The sequence below is a fragment of the Eucalyptus grandis genome, chromosome 3 (assembly GCF_016545825.1).
Source record: "Eucalyptus grandis isolate ANBG69807.140 chromosome 3, ASM1654582v1, whole genome shotgun sequence".
In the NCBI taxonomy this organism is placed as follows: Eukaryota; Viridiplantae; Streptophyta; class Magnoliopsida; order Myrtales; family Myrtaceae; genus Eucalyptus; species Eucalyptus grandis.
In genome coordinates, this window is record NC_052614.1 from 2294998 (window position 1) to 2319238 (window position 24241).

At 37.2% G+C, this 24241-nt stretch overlaps 1 protein-coding gene and 3 long non-coding RNA genes across 8 annotated transcripts; all 4 read right to left on the reverse strand.

Annotated features, from left to right (window-relative positions):
• Positions 1 to 1936: 1936 nt before the first annotated feature.
• LOC120292125 lies at positions 1937 to 2591 on the reverse strand. Its single transcript, XR_005549776.1, has 2 exons — positions 2553 to 2591; positions 1937 to 2089 (listed from the first exon to the last, which is right to left on the reverse strand). It is a non-coding gene; the product is annotated as an uncharacterized LOC120292125 (long non-coding RNA).
• A 1934-nt stretch (positions 2592 to 4525) lies between these two features.
• LOC120292123 lies at positions 4526 to 5953 on the reverse strand. The gene is made up of 3 exons (XR_005549774.1): positions 5626 to 5953; positions 4628 to 4710; positions 4526 to 4542 (listed from the first exon to the last, which is right to left on the reverse strand). It is a non-coding gene; the product is annotated as an uncharacterized LOC120292123 (long non-coding RNA).
• Positions 5954 to 14693: 8740 nt separating this feature from the next.
• Positions 14694 to 17470, reverse strand: LOC108959993. Of its 5 annotated transcripts, none has more exons than XR_005549772.1 (4): positions 16283 to 17470; positions 16018 to 16140; positions 15788 to 15925; positions 14694 to 14705 (listed from the first exon to the last, which is right to left on the reverse strand). It is a non-coding gene; the product is annotated as an uncharacterized LOC108959993 (long non-coding RNA). The 5 variants fall into 5 exon arrangements; XR_005549771.1 differs by lacking the exon at positions 14694 to 14705 and adding an exon at positions 14773 to 15458; XR_005549770.1 differs by lacking the exon at positions 14694 to 14705 and adding an exon at positions 15465 to 15644.
• A 13-nt stretch (positions 17471 to 17483) lies between these two features.
• On the reverse strand, positions 17484 to 24147 carry LOC108954084 (disease resistance protein RUN1-like). The gene is made up of 5 exons (XM_039308597.1): positions 23996 to 24147; positions 23556 to 23906; positions 21058 to 22147; positions 18579 to 18857; positions 17484 to 18466 (listed from the first exon to the last, which is right to left on the reverse strand). Exons 1-5 carry the CDS (start codon positions 24145 to 24147, stop codon positions 18020 to 18022), a joined length of 2319 nt encoding a protein of 772 aa, XP_039164531.1. The 3' UTR covers positions 17484 to 18019.
• Positions 24148 to 24241: the final 94 nt, after the last annotated feature.

Below are 24241 nucleotides of genomic sequence, written 5' to 3' on the forward strand. Positions count from 1 at the left end.
CTTTTTAAATAATATTTTGAATTTTTTATGATTTTTTTTCTTTTCTTTTCATTTGTTACTTTTTTTGCTTTTATTTTTGGGTTTTGGAGTTAGTTTGGCAAGGGTGGCTAGCTGACCTAGGTTGAGGGCACACACGCCCTCGCTTTGGCCGGCGAGGGCATCGTGGTCCTCGCCGGCCTAACTCCAAACCCCCCAAAAAAAAGTAAAAAGAAAAGAAAAGAAAAGAAAAAATCATAACAAATTCAATATTATTAAAATATTATTTAAAAAGTGACGTTAGTGCCAACCGTCCACATCAGCAAATTTTAGTCAAAATTTCCCGGATAGACTCAATTAGCAAAATGTGAAAATATTTATGACTCAATTGACAAAATGTAATAGGTTTATGACTTTTTAAACAAATTTCCCCCTCCCCTCTCTCATAGGCACACTATGCTTGTGGAACTATTCTAAGTTTGAGATGAACGGCTGTCAATACCATGGGGTATTACAATGGGCATAGACCACGGAATTTGCCATAGTGACTCACCCTCGCCAGCCATGGCCTATGGCTAGGTGGCTAGCAACCATCCATTGGCAAAAAGAAGAAGGAAAAAAAAATAGAAAGAAAAGAAAAAAGTCTGAAAAATTAATAAAAAATTGTAAACATTATCCACATTGGCAATTTTTGCTCAAAATTTGACTAAATGGATTACAGTGGCATATCCTCAAAAGGTCTAGAACTCAATTAGCCAAATTTAAAAGTTTATGACTAAATTGATGCAACCGCAATAGGCTTAAGACTTTCTTGGTAATTTCCCCTAACATTGTGTGCCGAGCATCCAATACTCATTTGGCTTGAAAGGATGTCAAGTGTTTCCTCATTTTGAATAGCTAAAACTCACTTTCACTTAGGTGATGCCAAGTGGATATTGACAAGATAATTTAACCACTAAGTAGATATGAAAAGACGTAATAAGCAGGCGGCAACATGTTTCTGTATGCATTTTTATCAATAGGTGACTGGAATATCACATTAGAAAAGAAGATTGGTTTGGTTAAACTAATATGAGGGCATATTAGGTACTTATCTGTATTTGACCCGTCATCATTAATAAGGTTATTCGCTTGTGTATAGATCAGCTTTGTTGCCTTCTTAAGTGACTTTATCAGTCTCATGTATTAAGTCTTTGCCAGTTTGCTGCCATCCACAGGCAATAAAGCTATTTTTCGGAACACTCACTGTTAAGACATAATGCTTAGTTGTTAAGACATGATGCTAAGTTACCTTGATATTCTCCAATCATTTGGGCAGTTAGTTTGATAATGATGTTGAGTTACAAATAATCATTTGTTCTATTATTACCGAGAATAGTGGCGAGAAGTAGATTTTATGAGGCTCTACAATGGCTATTAATAGAAGGTTTAGCCAATGGTATCTGGTGCAATAGACACAAGTCGTCTTCTTAGACATTTCCTATTAATAGCAAAGCTTCTTCCTTAGCCGTACTTCTTTTCCTAGCCTTCTATTCTTGGTCCTCGAAAATTTTAACGCCAATTTCTCCAAAACGAGCTTGTGTTTAACGGGTCATGGAATTTAAAGTTTACATGCGATTTGCACTGGCAAACAACCCGTTAACAATCATTTATTTTGTTGATAATGTTATTGTCCCATCTAATAATTAATGTTAAATGTCACTATTTCTGCACTTGCATTCGGAAGAATACATTGAAGACGTAAAAGATTTGGAAGGGCTATAAATAAAGGAGGATTTAATTTCAGAGTAAATTCAGCTTAAGTTCCAAAGGAGCTATCATCACGGCAAATAATAAACATAAGAAAAGAAGTATCACAAATGCACATGTTACATTCATGCATACTTTCTCCTGAGACTGCAATAATTCCCAGAGAAAGAATACTACAATTAAAGAATTATTGATTCCTGAATGTACATCATTGAATTAAAAGACTCCATGATGCTCTTTATTGAGGATACAAAGTCCATTCACGATATTGTAGACAGAATCTCATGATCTTAAACCTGCCATCTACTTGAGGGCTCCAAATATCTGAGATCGGAATATAGCGTATGTTCTTTAGTTGAGTACACTGCCCGAACCATTCAATCCAAAGTGAGTCAATGACAATGACACGTGGAGAAGCGAGTCATTTTCGGGTGAGAGATTTCAACATACAAAAGCGAGCTCGTTAGTCAAGTACACTACCTGAACCATTCAACCTAAAGCGTAGATAATCCAAACCAAACATTTGGTTCTCATACACATGCAAATAGTAAGCATATACAGATGAAGCAAAAGCTTGGCACTATCGAGCAGGTCTCAGAGCTTACAGCAATACCATGACGACAGTTACCACTAGATAGAAGCCATGATTCAGCATCTTTCGGTCAATTCTATCCAACTCAATAGATAATCGCTACCTTTCACTCCACTTTTTCTATCGACAAATACCGCCTAGCGTAAAAGGCACATGGCAGGTATAGACTAAGACTTCTCCGAAAGGGTGAAGTCGAAGAGCTTCAAATCAAAAGCCCACATGCATTGCTTCTTACACTGATGTCTGCAGCTTCAAGTATTAGAGGTCCACCCACGCGGCGACATGAGCATAACCACCACAAACTCTTGAACAGATAGTCATTCTCGAATCGTAGATTTCTTCTTCATACTCGTCCGCATGTAGATCGGGCCCACTTTCTTGCAGCTAAAACACAAGCCACTTCTCTACTTGCCATTGCCCTAAAAAAAAAATACCTGCGTTCCATCTATTGAAATTCTTTCACAAGTGTCCTTCGCAAATATTCTCAGTCCCCCAAATCCTCCAAACTGCAGTAATTCTCCGACTCCCCGCATTGTTTGTCCGAGATAAAAATGAGGGCAAGACATCTCACTGATCTGACAAGATATATCAAGGCAAAAAAGCGCAAGGAAATGCATTTGATATTTCGGAATATGAGACCTTCCAATCCAATGAGAAACGATGATCAACCCGTCAATTTCGACCCTTGTTACCATGTGGTTACTTAAAGTAGTGGTGGACCAACAATAACCACAGTTGCAGCCCAAAAACCACCCTAGCTTAAGTCAACCTCATCTAGTGGAAGCGCACTCAAAGTATTTCCTGTTCCGGTTATGGAACAGAATGGGAGAACCAGTAGGTATTATTGCGGGAATGATCCTAGCTTTCATGCTTTGGTGGGTGCCCGTTAATTAAAAAATGAATATAGGCGAAGATGATAGCAAGATGACCTGAAATGAAGAACTAGCCCCCAAACCAGAGTCATTTACAATTTCATATTCACAACTTTGCCAACTAATTTGGTCACATTGCCTCAAAGCATGAGTCACCGCTAAAGCACATGAAATAATACTAGGCCGACAGCATATCATTCGATATTTAAAGCAAGACCAAAAGTAGAGAAAATCACTCACGGATCAATGGTAGTTTCTTCATCAGCCTCGAAAAGATCCGGGAGATGCATAGCGGCATCTTGATCATATAGAAACTAGGGGTGAGCAAATGCGGTTTAGGGTCGACCACGGACCGACCCCCGGACCGGCCCAACCCCGCCGATCCCGGTCCGGTTCCCAAGGGACTGGTCGGTCCTTGGTCTTGAAATTCCGGACCAACACTATGCGGGTTGGTCCTCGGTCCTAAGAGTTTTGGGTCGGTCCAACCTGGACCAACCCCGTATATTATATTATATTATATTATATTATATTATTTATAATTATTTTATATATTCAAACCTAAGTAAAATGTCTGTTATATTATATTATATTGAGATGTTCTATCAATAGCACTAATAGTAATTTCAATTTAAAACTTTTGTTGAGTATTAATTAAGTGTCGTTTGTTTTGTTTTCAAGTGTTTAGAAGTTCAAGTGAATTAACAAGATGTGAAGTTATATATTCATGGTTTATATTAAGTATTTTGAACTTTTTATGATTTAATTGTATTTTACTAATGAATTTCAGCTACACTTTGCTTTTCAAGTGGTGTGAAGTGGTGTGAAGAGTAGACTAATACTGCAGTTGCTACGATGATTTGCTAGTTAAGTGGTGTGAAGCTCATTTTTTGGTTGAATGGACTCTACATGATCAAATGCAGGAAAACGATTTTGCATATGGTGTTATGAATATTAAAGATAGATGATTACAAGAACATTCCATCTTGTCTCATATCTCGATGAGCGGTTAGCAGGTACGATTATTGTGTCATCTTAAATTTGCTAAATATGTATTGGTATTTATAATTTAGTTGCACAATGCTGCATTGTCGATGGATGTGTAATTTGAATTTGTAGGTTTGCTTTTTTAGGGAGTATAAAAAATAAGACGAAAAAAATTATCGATCGATCCTGGGTTAACCCTGGAACCGGACCGAACCCATTGGGTCGGTCCGGTCCTTGGTCCCAGGCTCAATAGGGTCGGTCCTCGGTCCTAAAAATTGAGGACCGACACTGTACGGGTTGGTCCTAGGGTTAGGGGGTGGCCCGGACCAACCCGGACCATGCTCACCCCTAATAGAAACTTCAAGAACACTACAAAAAGTTCACCATCAAACTCAAAAGAGTATATAGGAATTCACCATGAGGAAGGACCCTGCTTGACAAAAGTTAGACAAACCTATTGTATGTTAAAAGTTGATCACTTGGCTCTGACATCGATTGTTTTATACATTTCAAAAGCCAGCTGAAGAAATTTGCAAACTGAAAGAGAGACGAAAGCAAAAGCTTCAGCAACATGCACATTATTAACCAATGCAATATGCTTTCGATCCCTAAGGCAAATACTACAAGCATGCCACAGGCTCAAGAACTCCATAGGATCCTACCAATATTTTGACCTTGCTCTAGTGGTCACACTATGATTTTTTCATTTTGAAACAAGTAAAATTGCATTTCTTCAGGGTAGCATGCGAGAATTGAGAAGGTACAAACCCCAAGTTGTGTGAGGCATGGGAAGCAAAGATACAGAAAAGTTGTCAATTTCTCTTTTTTGCTGCTTCAAAAACATGACGATATCAACAAAACAACAATGTGCTATTGTCAGTATTCCGTAACAACCTTAACAGTTACTAAATGGACCTTTGTTGAACAGGTTCAAGTCACGTGTAAAGCCCATCGTCTAACGATGACTCCTTTACAATATTGATAACAAGCTCATTTTTCAAATAATTAAAGGCTATTTAACTTATGTCAATATGTCATTCTAAGCAACCCATGTCATATCTTATCCACAAATAGTTCAACTTCATGTTTAAAACTTAGTAATTTAGTGTCACTAAAGACATGATACCATACATGATGAGAGACAGGCAAGATATTACAATAGTTTTTTTTTTTTTTTTTTGGGTGACTGTGGATCCACTTTCCCTTGTCAGCTTACGCCGATTCGGTATTTGCGACTATACCTCCGGGGAGACTAGCACAGCAACCCACTGCTATGAACCCCCACTCCAATCACGGAGCCGATCAGGGAGTTCGAACTCAGAACCTCCAAAGAGGAAAGGCAAGCCCTCAACCATCTCAGCCATGTGTGGATGGGTAAGATATTACAATAGTTGCAAATAGAAGATATCAAGAAAGGTAGAGAAATCACAAGAAAGATTGTAACAGGCGTACCGGCTTCACAACAGATGAGAGCACCCTCACTCAACCTGTACAAGCAACATTCCAGCCTTTTCCACTGCATTATCCGCCAGTGTCTCATCCGAACCAATACCTAGATAACAAGAACGCCATCTTGAAAGACCCCTGAGCTCACCCATTCTAAAGCCAATGATTTCTACAGCAGGCTGCTAAGTAAATAACAATACTTCAATTAATTAACCCTGTACGTCAAATATCATCTCTTAAGAAAACTGACACACTGATGAGGGATAAAAATAGCATTGACCACATACATTACTTGCTGGAACCATTGAAGTTAAAAGTTCACAAAAGAAAATGTTTTACACAAGAAAATGGTCATTACGAGCCATGTTCATCTTCTGCAAACTATGTTTGAACTAAACAACATACTCTAGAGTCTCCACCAAATAAAAGATATACTGGAAAATTCAATAAAGAAATGGAGCCTAGTCTCGCTATCCAATTCATGCAAGCAGATTAGAAGTTTGGAATGTTCATGTGAAATTATCAAGTCCTGCCCCAAAGTTGCTTTAAGAGAGAGAGAGAGAGAGAGAGAGAGAGAGAGAGAGAGAGAGAGAGAGAGGCCATTTATGTGATGGTTGTGGGCTATAAGCACAATATTGACAGGAAATGCTACTGTTTTCAAGGAGACAAAAGCCCTAGCCCTTTTGATGTTAGCTTGGGGAAGGGTAACTTCTTTAGAACAATCAAATATCAAACCGCATTTCTATTCAACACCTTGGTGAAGGATAACTTCTTTACAACATTTAAATATCAAACCACATCTCTAGAGTCCTATTACCTATTTAACTCCCCAACTATCAAATGTTTACACTTCAATGTAAGGTGAAGTCCCAGCTTACGAGAGAGGCGGAGTACTATAACATTTAGATAGTAAACCACATCTTTATTTCTTAGCTTAACCTTTTTATCGCTTGGCAATTTTTCCACAAAATTCTACACCATCGTGAATGCACATTTTGATTAGACAAAAGGAGAAAGGAGCCCAAAAGCATTGATCGGCAGTACTATGGAGTTAAAGAGAGTTCATAAGCCTTGGTAAGAAAGAAATAGGCAGGCTTTTAAAAATGAGGAAAGTTCTATAGGTGCTGTAAAAGATATTTGGCTTTCTACCTTATTTTTTTTCACATTGTGGTGGCAGTGCTTTGGACACCAAGTCTTTTTTTTTTTTTTTTTTAAGGTAAATATGAGCTTTTAGGTGGAAATTTGTAAATAGGAGGCATCCCCTTGGTGCTCTTGGTGCTCTTTAATAGACTTATCCAAAAAAAAAGGAAACAGGAGTCTATAACCTTAAAGAATGTAACTAGAAACGTCATTTCTCACTATACTAGTAATCACGAAGAATATGTAGCATGTACATGAGAGTCACTGTACCCACGAGAAGCACAGAATCTGATCTAATTAACAACAGCCCTATAACGTGCGTGTACATGTGTGCACACCTGTGCAAGCACATGATCGCATGCATGTGCACACCCAAGCACATGTTCACAACACACAAAAATGCCCACATAAATGGAGAGAGATCTGGCAAGGGAATAAACTGGCAATATATTTTCTATAGATAATAAAGGATTTTGTTGAAAGAAAAAGTTCCAGTACATCAGTATATATGAGAACAAAACAAAAGAAAAACAAACAAAAGTGAAGCATTAGAAGAGTATACAGAAATAGCACATGATGCTCAAAGCTGGTCAAAAGGTACAACGCAGAAGCAACCGAAGATTCCAGACCCTACATTTTGTCTCTTTCTTTCCTAAGGCACCCCATGAGACAAAGGTGCAGTGCTTCAGAACTTCTTAGAAATTGATCCTCCTAATTAGGTATTCCAACAATCAAAAAAGTGGATGGCATGTTTTGCAAGAACCAAACCACCTTAGACAAGCTGAAGATTTGATGTAAAAGCTTGCAAGCGAAGTCAGAAAGAAGAAAGAGATGATCGACATTTTCCCACAAATGCTTTCACACACAACACCATTCTCTGAAAAATCAAATTCTGTTTACCGAGATTCTCAATCATAAGAACCTTATTCCAATTTGGTGTGCATTTACTACAAAACATACACTCCCAAGTAATGGAGTTTGATTCTCACATATTAGAGTCGTATGTGTAAGCATTTGGGTGAAATGTCAAGGAACAAGGAAGCTTTGGTAGCAGATTGTTATCATTTAAACAACGAAATGATCATTTGGGACATTGAGTTCGTGAGCCAAGCCCAAGATTAGGACTTTGAAGCTTTTGCCTGCCTTCTTTTATGTGTTGCATAATTCAAAGATTTCTGTTGCTTAACGGAAGAGATGGAATCTTTTCTGTAAAGTTACTACAAGCTGCTCGATAGGGAGATTCGTGGCAAAACAGATTTTCCTCAGAAATCGATTTGGAAAGTGAGAATTCCAATTAGAGTTTCTCTTTTTGCTTGGGAAGCAACCTGAGAACAAATCATTACTTTAGAAATGAGGAAAAATACTGGTTAGCAGGTGTTTCCTCAGCAAAAAGAGGCAGAGTCTGCACAGCATCTCCTCCTTCATTGTTCTTCGACAAGAATTTGGACAGTTTCCTATCCTTGCGCTATGTTATCTTGGGTTATCAGAGTTTTATTGGGCAAGAACTTTGGGCATGGCAGGGCATTCCTTTACAGCACAACAAGTGGGATTAACTCAATTCCCCTGTTTCTTTCGGTACAAAAATTGACTTGCAATTGTGAGGAGATATATGCTAAGATCTAAGGCAATAAACTCTTTCCTTTTAAATTGAGAACATATCTCTACACCTGCTAATTATAATGTGAACGTATAAACATTATATATCCATATCTCCATGTACAAGTACACTCAAAGCTCAAACTTAGATCAAGTTCAAGTTCAAAGCAATGATTAATGACCTAAAATTTCCATTATACGCTTATAGGAGATATTGCCAACTTGTTGAATCGACTCAAATCAGATTTTAATTCAGATCATTGCATATGATATGTTCGTATGAAGAATCAACATCAGGATGTTCTGAAAATTATGGCTTGTCTCAATATGTGCATAGCATAACTTCCTGTAACAAATTCCTATCTCTATCTGATCACCTCCAAGACTGTTCATTGAGATGCGTGAAATTTAATTATTTGGGAAAAAGGCCAAATGCAAAGACAATAATGCGCACCTAGATGATTGAGGACAACCAGCAGAAGTTCTTTTCCAGCATCACAAACAACTTTTGATACACGCTTCATACCCTATCACTGAACCAACTAGCAAACTATGATTATAAAAACCAACCAAAAAAGCCAAAGTCCTATAGCAGTACCAAAGCTTAAAAAATTAGCCATACCACTTCACTCAGAGAATTAACACAAAACAGATAGACTGAAAAATTCCTCCTGAGGGAAAGAGTCAAGACCTAGATAAGCAAACGAAAACAGTTCAATGAAGAAAAATGAAACGCCATCTACCGCTCTGTATTAATAGTACTACTTGCCATGGTCACTAACAAGCTTTGCAGCAAATCAAACTTCCTCATGAAATATATTTATGGCAACAGCCCACTGCTTATGCATTAGTGATAATAATGGTTGGATGAATGAAGTAAATCTTCAATGTTCAAAGCCTGTTGAGCAACTTGAAGTCCATTTTTTCTGCAGACGGAAAGAGATTGATAATCTAAGGAGGCATTCGGCTGATAAAGATTCTCAAAACACCATTATGATTTCAATTTGAGAATTAAAACAGACCAGAAAATGAGTTTGGTAACACTCCGAAAGCAGTCAACGAATAAAAGGAAAACTATTCTCAGAATCAAAATTACAAACTGAAGATGACTTTTTAGTATTCTCATTCCAAAAGCAAACATGGAGATTTGGAAAAAAATAATAAGCATATTTTTTGAAAGTGATGTAACCCAAGCATATTCTAACAATTTTTATCCCTAATGATATTATTTTCACTGAACAAATATTTTGTTAGCAAAACATTGAAAAAAGTTTCTATGAAAATGGAAACTAAAGGCATTTTCTAAAATTAAGCAGGCCTTAAGCAGTCGAGAACAAAAATGACTTGTGAATCATGCGACAGTGTTTACAATTTTGCAATGAATTTGCCTCAAAACATTCAACATCTGAACTACACAGATTTTTGGAGACTTTTTACTGAAAGATAGGATGATACTTACAGGTTGAGTAGAAATCTGAAGCATAAACAAGATAATTCAGACTTCCAAGTATGAGGCATCATGTTGTTCAGCTAATGGCGACTCTCGAAAGTCAACTCAAGCATTAAAAATTATCGGCAAGAAAGTTCTTTCACAATGTAAAGTTTAAAGTCATTTCTAAGAAAACTGCCTCAAAATTGCTCCACCTTAACCATCCATTTCTTTTTAAGGATGATGGTAATATCCCTTATGACCAAAAACTAAGTTAGATACCAATGAAAAAAATATTAGTGCACATAAACAACCATAATATAATCGTAACATCAAGTACAATCACTACCACATAAACTAGAACAGAATCTAGATTTGCACTCGGATCACCTTCATTCACAGTAGGTTTTTTTCTGTAAAATGCCAACTCCTCAGTTCAACATCATGTTCTCAATGAAGACATTCAAGCGCTTCACACACTGAATAGAAAAAGAGAGAGCTTTCTCAATTTGAAGCAATTGCCGGAGAGACCGTCCCCGATTAGAGGTCCACCCACAATAGATGTTTGTTCTGAATCGAGATTTCATCTTCACCTTGTCCAAGTACGTAGACCAGGGCCAGCTTTCTTGCGGCCAAAACACAAGCTACACCTCTACTAGCTATAGCCAAGAATCAATAATTCAACTTGATTTCACTCCAATATTCCTATAATATGGCCAAAACTAATGTGATGTTTTGATACCTTTGCAGGGTAAAATTAATAAGTACAATACTTGCATCGTACTAAAACATAGGCGGGAGCAACACTTATGTACCAGAAGAGGCTATCGTATGCATGTGAACCGTGAAAGCTCTACAGTATCTTTCTATACTAAAGACCCTAATAGTATCTATCATCATGAACATGTACCTACTAGTTCCTAGTCGAACTCGACTATAATGAACCTACCATAAGAAGATAATTATTCTTTCTTTATTTGTCTGGCCACTAAAGATTCATCTTTTTCGCACTTTGACCTCCCAATTGATCTAAAATTTACAGGAAGACCTAATACTTTAGTATTTTACTTCTTCAAAGGAAAAAAAACATTATTTGGAGCATAAATTTGCAGGTTTTCAACCGTCAGAACAAACATGAAATTATCCATTAGAGAGGCACAATGTACCTACGCCAGTCATATTTAAACTTAAGAGTAGGTTGTAAAAGTGGGAATTTAGTAAGGAGAATGGACAGGATAATTCAGCTCCACCACCTAGTCAATGAAATAAATTTGTTATTGATACTAGCAAGTTTCAAACAATGATACAGAAAGGAAAGACTATGAGCAACAATAAGTTTCCAAAAATCCAAACTGCAAATGGACATGGTAAGAAGCTCAAGGAAAATGGTTTTCAGAGTATACAATTGATGGCATCGCAATAATTTGATCCTCAGCTCAATTGTACGGCGGTGTAAAATTTTTTACCACAAACAACGAGGAACTACAAGTATGGGGAATGCAGCAAATCTTCTCATTCTCCATCTCTAGGTGTAAGAGTCCAAGATGTGTAATTTCACTTTGGGTTAGTGTTCTGGAAGTGAGAATGAGACAACCAAGCAAAAGTGTTCTCACAAAATAGAAGCAAAAGTGGCACTATTAGCCCATTAGGGTCATAAAATGCACATTCCTTGACATACATTCAAGTACAAGGCTCCAACTGTCAACAAAACTTTTGCAGTTATGTTAAGGCAGAAAGTATAACATCCTTTAAAATTGCAGGCATGAAATAGGATGTATATGCATTTATGTGGAGAAACTAAGCTGCCACTCCTTGTGTTGATGAGGAGAGCAGATACATAATAGGAAGAACAAAAGAATAAACGTTTTTAAAACCGGACTAGTGGTTCAACCGGAGTCAAACTGGTAGAACCATGTTCTCACAGTTCGACCGTTGAGCCAATTGCATGTAAAGTTGTCAAGTAGAATACACCTGTCCCGTAACAAAAGAAGCCCCGGTCACTCGGCAAAGTTGCTTGAGCACAAAAGACAGGATTCCCGTTCTCAATAGAATTGTTCAAATTTTTAATAGACTAAGCCAATACGGTCAATAAATAAGCAATCCACCACAAAATGAAGCAAGAAGACACCGGAGCAGATGGTTGGCATGCCTTTTAGTTACAAGAGGTTAGAGTTCCAAACCCCAACCCAACTTCAACACTCTTCCTTAAAGTTTTTGGAAGGCCTAGAAGTGGTCCAGACTAGTTGACAGACTTGCTGAGTTACCAATTGATAGGTACACATGGCTACTGGTTCGACAAGGTCGATACCACCAGTTGTTGACCACTACTATTTCTACTATAAAACCAGACTCGAAAGAAAAGCACAATGCCCAAGTTTTTTTCTTTTTTCCATCAATGTCTTAAATAGGGAATTGACAAGTATAGGAACAAATAGAACTCAAGAGCATCCTATACTTCTCACAAGTAAGGAATCATTATGCAAGCTCTGGATCCACAAGTTACCTTTAATTGGTCCAACTCTCAGTTAATTGCACAAGAGGTTCCTGAAATATGCATAAATGGAAGGTCACTGGTCTGCAAGATCATCATCTAGGCATCTCCCAAGTTTTCACAAGCGTCATCCATCTTATTTAGCAACACAACAATTTGAAGTTGCTGTTTCCAACATAATTTATTAGCCACATTTGCAAATAAGGGATTTAACGTATGAAATACCTAGCTTTCACCTTTTATAGAGCCAAATCCACACAATAGTAACCAGAAGGGATGTACAACAAGATCGATTCCAAAGGCCTTCCCTACTTCACATTGCTTGAATCATTTATAAATCACCTCACCACTACTATACCGTTTGTAACATCTAAAAAGACTATTTGGAAGGAGATATAATCTGTAAAACCAATTTCACAAGTTCGATTAGATGAAGCAAAGTAAGAGGCATCTTGCAGAGTCATATAGAGAAATGATTAGCAAGAAAAAGCAGTTGTACTCGCACATGTAGATCTCCGGAGAAAATCGTAGTTTCGGACTAAAGGTATATACCTCATATGGGAATGTGTATCTGGTGGATGCTAAAACAGATGTAGGAGGGAACTGTGGCAATATTATTTCCTACTAATCTGGAAAAATGAGATACTTTTTTTTCCAAACACAATTATCATAAGCTAGACAGAAAGCCCAACCCGACAAAATCACCTAAGTTCCAATTACACGGTCAAGTAATCAACTTGGGATCAAATACGAAACATAGAATATTAGGAAGAGGGTAAGTGAAAAACCATTGTTGACTACAAAATCCAAAAGACAACACCCCACCCCCAAAGAATTCCTTTTCTTTTTCTCCTTCTCGACAGTCTCAAAGTTCAAGCTACTCAGCCAAGGAAATGAAAATTATTTGTACAATTTCATGGTAATAGGAAAATGGATAGAAAGATCTTCGAACAAACTCAAATAACTGATGAGTTGGGTAACACAAAAGCACAAGCTCTTAAGTGAAAGATTGCGATGTTCACATAAACCAATTTTGAACCCAGGTAATCATATTCAATCTCCTGTTATGCATACAAAGAGATCAAGAATTTCACATTTGGTACACATATCAGCATGAGGACCAGACTTGAAAGGGGGAAAAAAGCAATTATTTCAAACAACGGATAACAATGATGTTTTGTCCCATAATTCATATTTCTCCCATAGAGGTGGCATCTGTAAGAACACCTATGCATTGAAAACTAGATATAGCATTAATAAGAAGAATCTACAATGAAAGAACAATTAACGACACATTCAGGTAACAACTTCTATGCACCAACAAGATTATATTGCATTTGGCATTTCTAATTCTTTTGCCAATACCTATGTTCCATCTATTGAAATTCCTCAAAAGTGTCCTTTGCGATATTCACTGTCCCTAAATCCTCCAAGTTGTAGTAATTCTCGGCATAATAATGCATGTAAGACATCTTGCTTGACCCGACCTGGCGTAGAATACATCAAAGGCAAAAAAGCGCAAGAAATTACAATTGATCTTTCGAAAAGTGAGAACCTTCCAATCCAATGAGAAACAACAATCAACCCGTCAATTTAACCCTCGTTACCATGTGGATAATTAAAATAGCGTTGGACCAACAAAAGCCACGGTTGACGACCAGCAAACCACCCTAACTTGAGTCAACCTTATCTAGTTGAAGTGCTCTAAGTACTTATGGAGACTGTAGCAAGATGACATGAAATGAAGAACTAACCCAGAAACCAGGAGTCATTAAAGTTGCATATCATTGTTTAGCAAGTAATTTGGTCATGTTGGATTAAAGAATGATTCAATTGCTAGAGCACGTGAAAACAATACTAGGCTTGACAGCATATTATTCCGACCTCTAATGCATGACCTTCCATTACACCATGGTATTAGAATTCTCTAGCACACAAATGGATAGCACAACCCAGTGAAGGCCTACCAAAATAGCAGCTGGAGTACATGAAGGCAAAACTAAGCTGACCATACTCCGCAGTATCCAAGGAATATTAAGCTAACCAACTTTCTCACTTCAAAGCAATTACAAGAAGAGATTCTCCACAGCCTCTGCCAATTGAAGCGATGAAGCACCAACTTTGAGTCCTCTGTGACCATCACCAGCCAACACTTCTCCGGATTTCCTCCGTCATCTTCACTTGCCAGTCGAAATCGAGCAAACTTCACAAAACCAAGTCGGAACAATTGAGTCAACCAGCCATTAGGTCGCAAAAGAATGCTAGGAGCTGAACCTAAGAAGCTGGAGGTTTTTCAAACTAGAGCTGAAATGGACGCATGACCCACAAAGTGGTCCTTTGCTGGTCTCCATAGCTAAAGCTCCATGAGTAGCCGAAAACGCAGCACCAGTGCTAGAACAAATCGCAAGGATGCCAAAACTGAAAGAGGGCCTGTGAAGGATAGAGCTTATAAAAACCAAAAGAATCATGGGATGACCACATGCAAACAACCTTTACCATTCCAAGGATGCATTGTCAGTGTTTGGAGAAGCTCAAGAAACATTGAGTTCCTAATCCTTCTATGATTTCATTCGTTTTAGAAGTGCCTTGTGAAAGCTCTCTTGGATATTTCAGCATTTACATCAAGCAATGGAATAATAAATGAATCCTACCAGTGAGTAAGATGAAATCAATCCAGCAACTAACATCAACAAACTACTAATAATGCTCCAAAGTTTATGGGAACCCACTTAGTCAAACTTGATATTCTTTTTGAACTCTTTGGTACCAACTAATGGGGCTTCTAACATCATCAACCATAGAAGCTTTGATCAAATTAGTATAGTGTATTTAACTCAAGATGGTTGCTTTGTGGGACATAGTATGATTCTTTTTCCTTATCATTATGTGCTATTCATGCATTAGAATTAATGCAAGACAATTTTCAAATGGAATATAGGATACTGAAAATTTTCCTCAAGAAACTTATGGAAATGATTCCTGTGTTTTTCTTTTCAGCAAGTAAATGAACTAACAAAAGCTTATGCACAATATAAGTAATTATTTCACAGTACACCTGATTATGTCAAAAGACATTCTAGTTAATGTCTTGCCCGGCTCAATAGTTTAGGTATACGACAGATGGCTTTACCAACTCTACAAACATCAAGATGCATTCTTTGGAAGCCTTGGAGTAGGTATACCCTGGACTCAAACCAAATGAACATGGATCCATAGTCAGAAAAATTCAAATTGCAATTTTCTCAATCGATCCAAATAATTCATGATGCTTTTGCTTCTGCCCTGTTTGCTAGTTCATCACAGCCACACCACTAGGAGAAGAGCTTGTGCTTGCATTTGGCATTTCTAGATTGAGACGATTATCTAAATCTACAAATGTAGACAGTTCTATGAGACAAAATGCATGAAACTCAATGATTGGACAAATTTTATCACAAGTCAGTAGCATATGCAGAGTAAGGGATGCCCTATCAACATATTCCTTTTGCATGGAAATTCACTCTTAAGTGTACCTTAGAAATATGCAGTCATGAACTGCATGATGAGCGTAGAGCAAACTAAAACCTCACATTAGAAGGATCACCATATAGGGTCCTTCATCGAGCATTTTCTTCAACCTATACAATGACCTTTGGCATGCTATCAAAAACCTGTACACGTCAGTTTTTCAGTACTTCCAGCATTCCAAAATCAATCAAATGTCAAGAATCTCTATTTTTCTGCATAGGATGAAGGATCTTACTTGAAAACTAATGTCAAATGATGCGCTTTGAAAGCCTTTTCATCTATTTCCGCTACTGGCATAACAAGCATAACCATTTTGTCAAAGCACATATTAACTTCCATGAACATCTCCCTTGGATTCCTTGAGTTCAAGTAAGAAAACAATGGCGACACTATCAACTAGGAAATAATAATGACAAGATCATAAATCTTGAAAGATATTGCAAGCAGGAAATACAAATGAAAATTGGGCAGTAGATTTCAAAAAAGCATAGGTTGATTACCTGCTTTATATACCTTCAATAGAAAATGTGGATCCTTCCGGTCTATTCCTCATCCGAGTCATCCGTATAGTATGGACATGATACGTAATATGTGCCATTTGTAATATGATAATATCGATAAATCTGCGTTCCAGATAATTCCGGAATTGTTTTGAGCGACTTGCATCCAATGATATTCAGTTCTTCCAAAAACTCCAACCTATCGAGGCCCTGAATTTCAACCAAGTTTTTGCAGTCTCTAGCTTCTAATCTCTTCAGACTCCCGGACTTTGGAAGGAATAGCCTTTCGATTGAAGTGCAGCAAGAGATTTCTAGTATTTCCAAGGACTCCAACCTATCGAGGCCATGAATTTCAGCTAATTTCTTGCACCAACAAACATTTACTCTCTTCATACTTCCGGATTTTGGAAGGAGTAGCCTTTCAATTGAAGTGCACCTAGAGATTTCTAGTATTTCCAAGGACTCCAGCCTATCGAGGCCATGAATTTCAGCTAAGTTTGCAGCAACCAACATGTACTCTCTTCATACTTCCGGATTTTGGAAGGTCTAGCCTTCCAATCGAAGTGCACCTAGAGATATCTAGACTTTCCAAATACTCCAAACTATCGAGCCCTTGAATTTCGGCTAAGTTTTTGCAATCCCAAGCCACTAATTTCTTCAGCATCCCGAATTTTGGAAGGTCTAGCCTTCCAATTGAAGTGCACCAGTAGATTTCTAAACTTTCCAAATACTCCAACCTATCGAGCCCTTGAATTTCGGCTAAGTTTTTGCAATGCCGAGCCCCTAATTTCTTCAGCATCCCGAATTTTGGAAGGTCTAGCCTTCCAATTGAAGTGCACCAGCTGATATCTAAACTTTCCAAATACTCCGACCTATCAAGGCCTTCAATTTCCGCTAAGTTTTCACAACTTGTAGCTTTTAATTCCTTCAGCCTCCCGGACTTTGGAAGATCTAGCCTTCCAATTGAAACACAATCATTGATATCTAGCCTTTCCAAAAACTCCGATCTATCAAGGCCTTCAATTTCCGCTAAGTTTTCACAACCTATAGCTTTTAATTCCTTCAGCCTCCCAGACTTTGGAAGATCTAGCCTTCCAATTGAAGCACAATTTTGATATCTAGCCTTTCCAAAAACTCCGATCTATCAAGGCCTTGAATTTCGGCTAATGTGTTGTACTTGCCTAAGAATTCGTCCGTTAACATTCAATTTCTTCGACACCCGAATTTTGGAAGGTCCAACCGTTTGATTGAATTCGGGATCTTGATAGTCAAGCTTTCCAAATACATCAATTTGTCAAGACCTCGAACTTCAAGTAGCTTCGGACTATGCCAGACATTTAATGTCCTTAGATGGACAAACTGTGAAACGTCCAGTATTTTGAGAGATCCACAGAGAGAGACGTCCAAGACTTCCAACTTGAAGGGCGTGTTTAGGGATTGTGGTGATTCCGATTCTTCAATGTCCATCAGTTGGGAGCATTTTGAACTCTTTAATTGCATTGATGGAAGCTCCTGGATGCACTGGAGATTATCGCAACCTTGAACTACTAGTTCCTTGAGATGGGCTAGGTGGGAAAGCGAAGGCAATTTGCGACTTTGACAAGTGACACCCAAATCTGTTAAGCCGGAAGGAAGCTCCGGCAGCGATTGGAGCTTGTCGCAGTATCTAAAATCAAGGTCTCGTAGGGAAGAAAGATTAGCCATGCTTTCTACTAGTATCCATTTCAGATTCATGCACTAGTAAGCACGTAACTCTCGGAGCTTTCTCAGACTCCCAATACCATTGGGTAATTCTTCTATACCACTTTCAGAAATATCTAGAATCTCTAGATTCTCCAAAGACCCTATGCTATTTGGTAATGCAGAAAGGGATGAAGTATGTTGTAGATGGAGTTGTCGCAGTGATTTTAATTTACCTATTTCCGCTGGAAGCTCCCCAAGGCAGAAACGAGGAACAGGGCGTTCGGCGCCTGCGTCGGCGCCTACCGCGAGATGAAGCGCGTAGGACGAGCACAGCTCCAAGCGAAGGAGGCCCTCCATGTCTTCGATGGAAGCGTCGATTCGCTTCAGTCTTGTACACCTCCTGAGGATGAGAACCTCTAACTTCTCAAAAGCTGAGAGGAAGTCAGTATTTTCCAAGGATCGACAATACGAAAGGTCTAGATATTTAAGCTTCTTTGCCATCTACGGAAAAAAAAAAAAAAAACAATAATGAATGTCGATGGGTGAGTGTAGAGTCATTATGATTCAAAAGAAAGCATAAAAGGAGAGGAAAAAAAAAGACTTTAATTCTTACCTTGAAAAAACTCCATCCTCCCCATTTCTCATTTATATTACCATATTGCAATTCGAGTACAGCTAATTCCTTTACGCAAAAATTGTTTACTTCGAAATTCGCTGGACAAAGTCGCCATTGAAGCCATTTTAACTCCCCAATTAAGTCCTTAAAATCTCCACTTAAATGTGCCCCATTTAATTGAAGGAATCTTAGACTCGTCAAATTCTTGAATTGTTTTTCTGCGTAAATTCTGCCAGTGCCTTTACTAAGATTAATCCCCTCAATCTTGCCCGTTCCCTATAAGCAAGAATCAAGAGTCATTAGTACTATATCCAACTAAAGTAATCAAATATCATTTGTTCATTTTGTGATTGATGTGCATTAATGCATTCAAGAGACTAGCAATATGTAGATATGATTTTTCTTTTTATGCCAATAAACAGTATTTATAAAGGCTAACAAAGTGAAGGATGTCAACTTCCATTTCGAAATTTGGCCATACATAGTCAGATCTTAAAAGGAATTATGATGTAATGGCTTGTATAGAGTAAAAACTTTACAACTTGTAATCTTCTTCTTTTTGGTACTGTAGCTTCATTATCATAATAGTTAAGACATGCCTGCATTTAATCAAATTGCAAAGTGCAAAATCAAAATTTGGCTTGTCAATTTTAATAGAATTATCCTTTTTCTCTTGAACTTTCACAAATGCAATTACAATCACATACTAAATTATACAAAATAGAATTTGAGTAATTATCTCTCGGGACTTTTTATGAAGAAAAAGTAAAACATTTCTCCTTTTAATAGTCATTGCGTGAAGTACGCTTGATGATATACATATAAATGTATATGTATATATTATATTTAAGGAATTTATGTTCCTATCTTTTTTGGTATTTTTTTTTTTTTTTTTGGTAACCCCTGTTTTAAATCAGTCCTTGTCCCCACCACCCACGTGCCCTGGGTGAATATTGGTAAATGATATTCCTAACCTAATCCCTTCAAACCACTAAAATTAGTGTTTTTCATTCATTGTCCAATGAATTTTGGAATAATGAACTAAAATTACATAAAATTAATGTCACTTTCATTCTCCTATGGAAAAATGACTACAATTTCATGAAAATGCTAGGCATTGTTAGCCCTATTATCTTGATGTTAACATCTAGAGAATATGATTCTATGATTTATATATCATAACATCAGAATCGCACGGTGCACCACCGGAAAAAGGGGAAAAAACAAAAACAGAAGTCTGACATCACCCTCGCCACAGCCAAAACGCGTTTTACACACCTAGAAAAACGTATCTTCATCGGAGAACAAACAAAATTGACATGGGTTAAAGGACAAAAAAAAAGGAAGACAAACCCCAGAAGCAGCGAGTCAGCGAGCAAAACTTACCTCAGCACAGATTCGGTGTTATTACGAAGACTTCTAGGAAAAAAAAAAAAAAAGGTTAGAAAATTAGAAATAAAACTCCTTTTTTATTTCGACCCATTCATAACACTTCAAAATGGAAATAACCGTTCCGACTACTCCAAAAGTCAGAACGGAAGGGCGAAAATGAAGACGCCACGAGATCCCGGCCAAACTGTTTTGGTGAAAAAATTAATTTCTTGCCATCGACTCTAATAATTGAAATAACCATCAAAAAGACTTGATTGGTGTAACTTTTACTCTTCATCTTTTATTTTTTTCTCAAGAGCATGCACTTTGGCTTCTTCTTTTTTTCAGTGGTATATCCCTGAAACTTGTTGACACGCCCAATCGTACATGAGTTTTTTCATAGTTTTCTGGAATTTGAGCAATGTTTTGTCTTTTGACAGAAGAGCAAGACATTTACTTTTTGGTTTTTTATTAGTTGCGGCGAGCAATCTATCTCGCCCTCTGCTTCAGCCTGTCTATTACTTGCCAATATCTTGGGAGTACTTGTTAAGTAACCAGGCTGAAAAAATAAATTATAAGAAGTGGTTTTTATTAAAAGTATTAATTTTACATAATATGAGAACGTGAAAATCGCGTGTTAAGTAACCTGGCTGAAAGAAAAAAAAAAAAAAAAAACCTCTATATTAAGTGGTTTTTATTAAAAGTATTGACTTAACATAATATGAGAACGTAAAAATTGCAGTAGTCATCTTAAAAGAAAAACAAAGATTCCGTGAAGAGGGCCATTTATCAAATGAAAAAGTCATATGCAGAATTCAAGATTTCACTGATTAATATATCAAACAAGAGATTGAATATGTATATATATTGCAACGGACACTTAATTTTATATGATAGGGAATATTAATATATGAGAGATAACCCACAAAAGGAAATACTTTCTAAAAGAGAGCAACCTCCCTACTTTCTAATCACGTCAATGAAACATTCGAGGGCAATGGTAGTGAAGCTTCTTATTCCACTAGAGCAAGCACTACATAGTCGACCAACATTACTCTTAACCGTAGAACATGGACTAAATGAGAAAAAGAAACCAAACGGTTACCTTATTATGATTTAGCACTCTCTGGACTTCCTCATAGTCCCATAACCTGCTGCGGTTTTGAGGCTCCCGTTGGTTTTCCTCGCGAACTATTTCTCTACCAAGATCTCTCAATTGGTCATGCATTTTGAGCACATGATCATCTCCAACTTTTATCAATGACATGAATATCAATACTTCAATTCCCTCCTCTGGGAAAAAGCCACAAGCGTCCCACATGTAGGATACGATATTCTTGCTAGTGCCGATGAAAAAACAAGCAATATCCAAGAAGATTTGTTTTTGGTTATAGTCTAATGCTTCAATACTTATCCTTAACTTCTCTCGCACTTCCTTAGGAGGCACTTTTCTTAACTTGTCTATTGTACCTCTCCAGAATGCTGGCTTTTTCCACAATAATGAACCTAAAACCTCAAGGGATAAGGGAAGCCCTTTGGTGATGGATACGACTTCACGAGTGAGGTCCTCAAATTCCTTTAGAGGAGAGTCCTTTCGAAATGCATGTTTGCTAAACAGAATCAAAGATTGATTGTCATCCATTGCCTTACGTTCATAATTGCGGTCCACCCTAGCTTCTTCAAGAACCCCCTTGTTTCTAGTGGTGATAATGATCCTACTTCCCAAAGAAAACCAATCATGGTTACCAGCCAAACATCTCACTTGATCGACATCATCCACATCATCAAGAAGAAGAAGGACCTTTTTATCTTTAAACTTGGAGGAGATGAAATTAATCCCTCCATCCTTATCATGAACTGCATTTTCTTGTTTCGATAGATCAGAGATTAACTGATTTTGTAAGTAATGTACACCACGCTTCCATGATTCCCTTATATCGGCAATGAAGCTACGACGCTCAAATTGACTGGAGAGCTTGTTGTAGATGGCTTTAGCAAGAGTAGTCTTACCAATGCCTCCCATTCCATGAATGCCAACAAATAGGGTGGCATGAGATTTATTATTCATAAATTCCATAACCTCCTTCACATGACCATCAATTCCAACCAAATGTTCAGAAATATTTAGCTCAAACTTTTTCTTCAATTCACTCAATACTTTTTGAACAATCGATTTCACCAACTCTGCTTCATACCTATCAAATGCGACAAGACTTCAAATATGTAGCAACAATAACTTTATATTGTTTATCTATTGAGAACACAATAATAAATAAATATGGATATAAATTGAAAAACTTTAAGAATTATTTTTGTTACACCTCCATATATTATCTTGTATGCTAAGGCTAAAGTGGGAAATGTTGGCGGTTGCCCCCATTCCACTATTTCTCCAACATAATTTATTAAGTCTAAGAAAAACTTGAGGGTGAATCACTTTGAATCTTTAATGTTGTATAAATTATGGATTTGAACCAAATTTTAAACTTGCTGTTTGTTAAAGAGGGATAACGTGGACGCCACTTTGAAAATCTTCTAGAATGTTTGGATAAGAAAAAAATCTAATAAGTCAGCCTAGTATGAAAGTCAAACCATCAATCAATAAACAATTCATAACATTTGATCCAAGAGGATTTCAAACGTTGTAATATGAATCCAAAAAGTGGTTTGACGCATGTAGTATTGTGAACAGCTTGAATGCAATTAAGGGATTTCTTCTTGTTTGCATAATTCTACACACTTGCAAGTTTCTATTAGTGTTGTGAATTTAGGATCATATTAGATTGGTGTTCTTATCTGTTTTCATTACCACTAGGGATGACAACAGGTTGTACTTCATTTTCCTTTTGAGTATCTATGTTATATGATTTCAATTGATCTCATATCAATTTTATAGGGAAGTAAAGAATAACTTTTACCCAAAATAAGAGCATTGCTTCAATATATGCAGGTGTATGAGATAGAAATTACTTGTTGAAGATAGGAAATGCACTGAAAATCATTTAAACAAACGTATAATAAAAATAGATCTTTTTCCTTTTTTTTGTATCTACGATTATCATATATAACCAATGAAACATTTTTTGTAAAATAAATAATAGACTAATCAATGATATTAATGATTTAATAAATGTAACTTGGGAAGATAATGAATAATGGCTTTGACAATCACCATGCACGGTGTATAATGTTATGAGCTTTAAATAAAAATCATCAATAAGTTGTACTATTAATCTCAAATAAATATTAATAAAAAGTATGGGATGAAGATTAATGTAGCGTACATTATAAACATGAAAAAAATGTCACAATGTTACAAAATCTTTGGATATAAGATTAAAAATTCATTTTTAAAAAAATCTTATGATTCAAGAGTATGGAATCATAGCAATAAAATCTACAATTAGACTGGTCAATATCATTAATGCAAAAACTAAAAAAATCACCTGGAGAACTCATGCGTTACAAAATCTTAATGCCAGCAAGATCTTACCTTCTTTTTATTTATATATAACGAAAATGAAGCAGGTGAGAATGAGAACAACCAATAAACACTCACACAAATGAAAAGAAAGTAGAGAATGTCTTAGTGAAAAATTTTACCCATCGGCTTCGTAGCCTTTCAAGGTGCTGACTTCAAGGAGTGCTTTCTTCCATTTCTCCAAAATCGTTGGGTCCAAACGTCTCTTATGCAAACGCCTCTCACGCTTTTGAAATGCGTCTCCAAAACTCCCGATTTGATGTCCCACGTCAGCTGGTTTCACGTTATAAAATATAGGCAACACTATCTGCCCGTTTTTATCCTTGCACTCCATCATTTGAACTAGTTCATCCAGGCACCAACTGCTTGTACCATAATTCATGGAGAGAATGGGGATCAAGATTTTACTGTTTCTGATGGCTGCCAAAAGCTCCGGTCTGATGTTCTCGCCTTCGCGGAGCTCTTCATTGTCTCTAAAGCATCAATTCCAGCATCAATGAGCCCATTATAGAGGTGATCAATGAAGCCTTTTCGAGTATCTGGGCCTCTGAAACTCAAGAACACCTCGTAACAGCTTCCAGTGGACGCGGACAACGAATTCGATGCAACAGATTTAGTTTCTGTTGGAGCAATCATCGAACCAGCGGCGCCACTATCAACATCTTCTGCATTTCCACCCGCACTAGTTTTCATCTTCTTAATGGGACAATGCATTTCGGCTTTGCTCCTACTCTGCCCTTGATTTTAGCTTTCAAGTCTGATGGAGAAAAAAGCCAGAATGCCTCTCAAGAAATAGGAAATGCCTTCT

Bases quoted from the DNA above. Each gene is read 5' to 3' on its own strand.
- LOC108954084 (XM_039308597.1), bottom strand. From the start codon at position 24,147: ATGCATTGTCCCATTAAGAAGATGAAAACTAGTGCGGGTGGAAATGCA. The intron at 18,858-21,057 runs GTAACCGTTTGG...TCTTGCTTATAG, and splicing joins GAGTGCTAAATCATAATAAG to GGAACGGGCAAGATTGAGGG. The intron at 18,467-18,578 runs GTAAGAATTAAA...TTTTTTCCGTAG, and splicing joins GAGGATGGAGTTTTTTCAAG to ATGGCAAAGAAGCTTAAATA.